At 34.0% G+C, this 636-nt stretch overlaps 1 protein-coding gene across 1 annotated transcript in view; it reads right to left on the bottom strand.

The window, feature by feature from the left end:
- Positions 1-274, bottom strand: part of LOC119591990 — a 4,354-nt gene extending 4,080 nt beyond the window's left edge. The window contains exons 1-2 of the mRNA XM_037940754.1: positions 211-274; positions 29-57 (exon numbers count right to left, since the gene is read on the bottom strand). Coding sequence (XP_037796682.1) covers positions 29-57; positions 211-271 — 90 coding nt within the window. The 5' untranslated portion in view covers positions 272-274. The remainder of the gene's footprint in view (positions 1-28; positions 58-210) is intronic.
- Positions 275-636: the final 362 nt, after the last annotated feature.

Raw genomic sequence — 636 nt, 5'->3', positions numbered from 1 at the left:
TCAGTGCTGACATGTTAAATGACCTTACTTGCACAGAAAAAGTAAAACTGGACATATCTGAAAAAAAGGAAAAAAATGCTTCATGAATGGAATACAAAATACAAGAAAGTCCACATTTTGAACACAGGCATGACTGCTAGTTTAAAAAACTAATATTTCGGAATGTGTTAGTTTTTAACCTCCTCTTGACTTGTAGCATGAAATACATACACAGCACAAGCAGAGCAGGAGCTTCTGATCGTCGATGCTTTTTGTTGAGATGAAACACCATCTGAAAAGAATTAGAAAGTATGTAATGCCATAATACTTTCGTAAAAAAGGGTAATCCGTGAAGATGTCCTTAAGTATCATGTTCTAAAATCGGAGGAATCAGTATGGCATTTGCTAATTTGAAATACGTACCAGAGCGAGGAAATTCATGAATAAAATTATATATTATAACCTAACCTCAGAAAGCTAATTTTATTTAGTGTCGTGTGCTAGATATAAGCAACAAGAAGCTTTCCAAGTTTTGAGTAAAATCATTAAAAAAATCTGAATAGTAGTGCATAAGAAATGAAAGCAAAGTTTGTCGGATCATCTGTCTATTCTTTATCCCCGAACAACCTGTTGACTCTAAAGAAGGTTAGGAGCCAT

Source organism: Penaeus monodon, chromosome 29 (assembly GCF_015228065.2).
Source record: "Penaeus monodon isolate SGIC_2016 chromosome 29, NSTDA_Pmon_1, whole genome shotgun sequence".
Taxonomy (NCBI): Eukaryota; Metazoa; Arthropoda; class Malacostraca; order Decapoda; family Penaeidae; genus Penaeus; species Penaeus monodon.
This window is presented reverse-complemented; position numbering and strand designations above follow the sequence as displayed.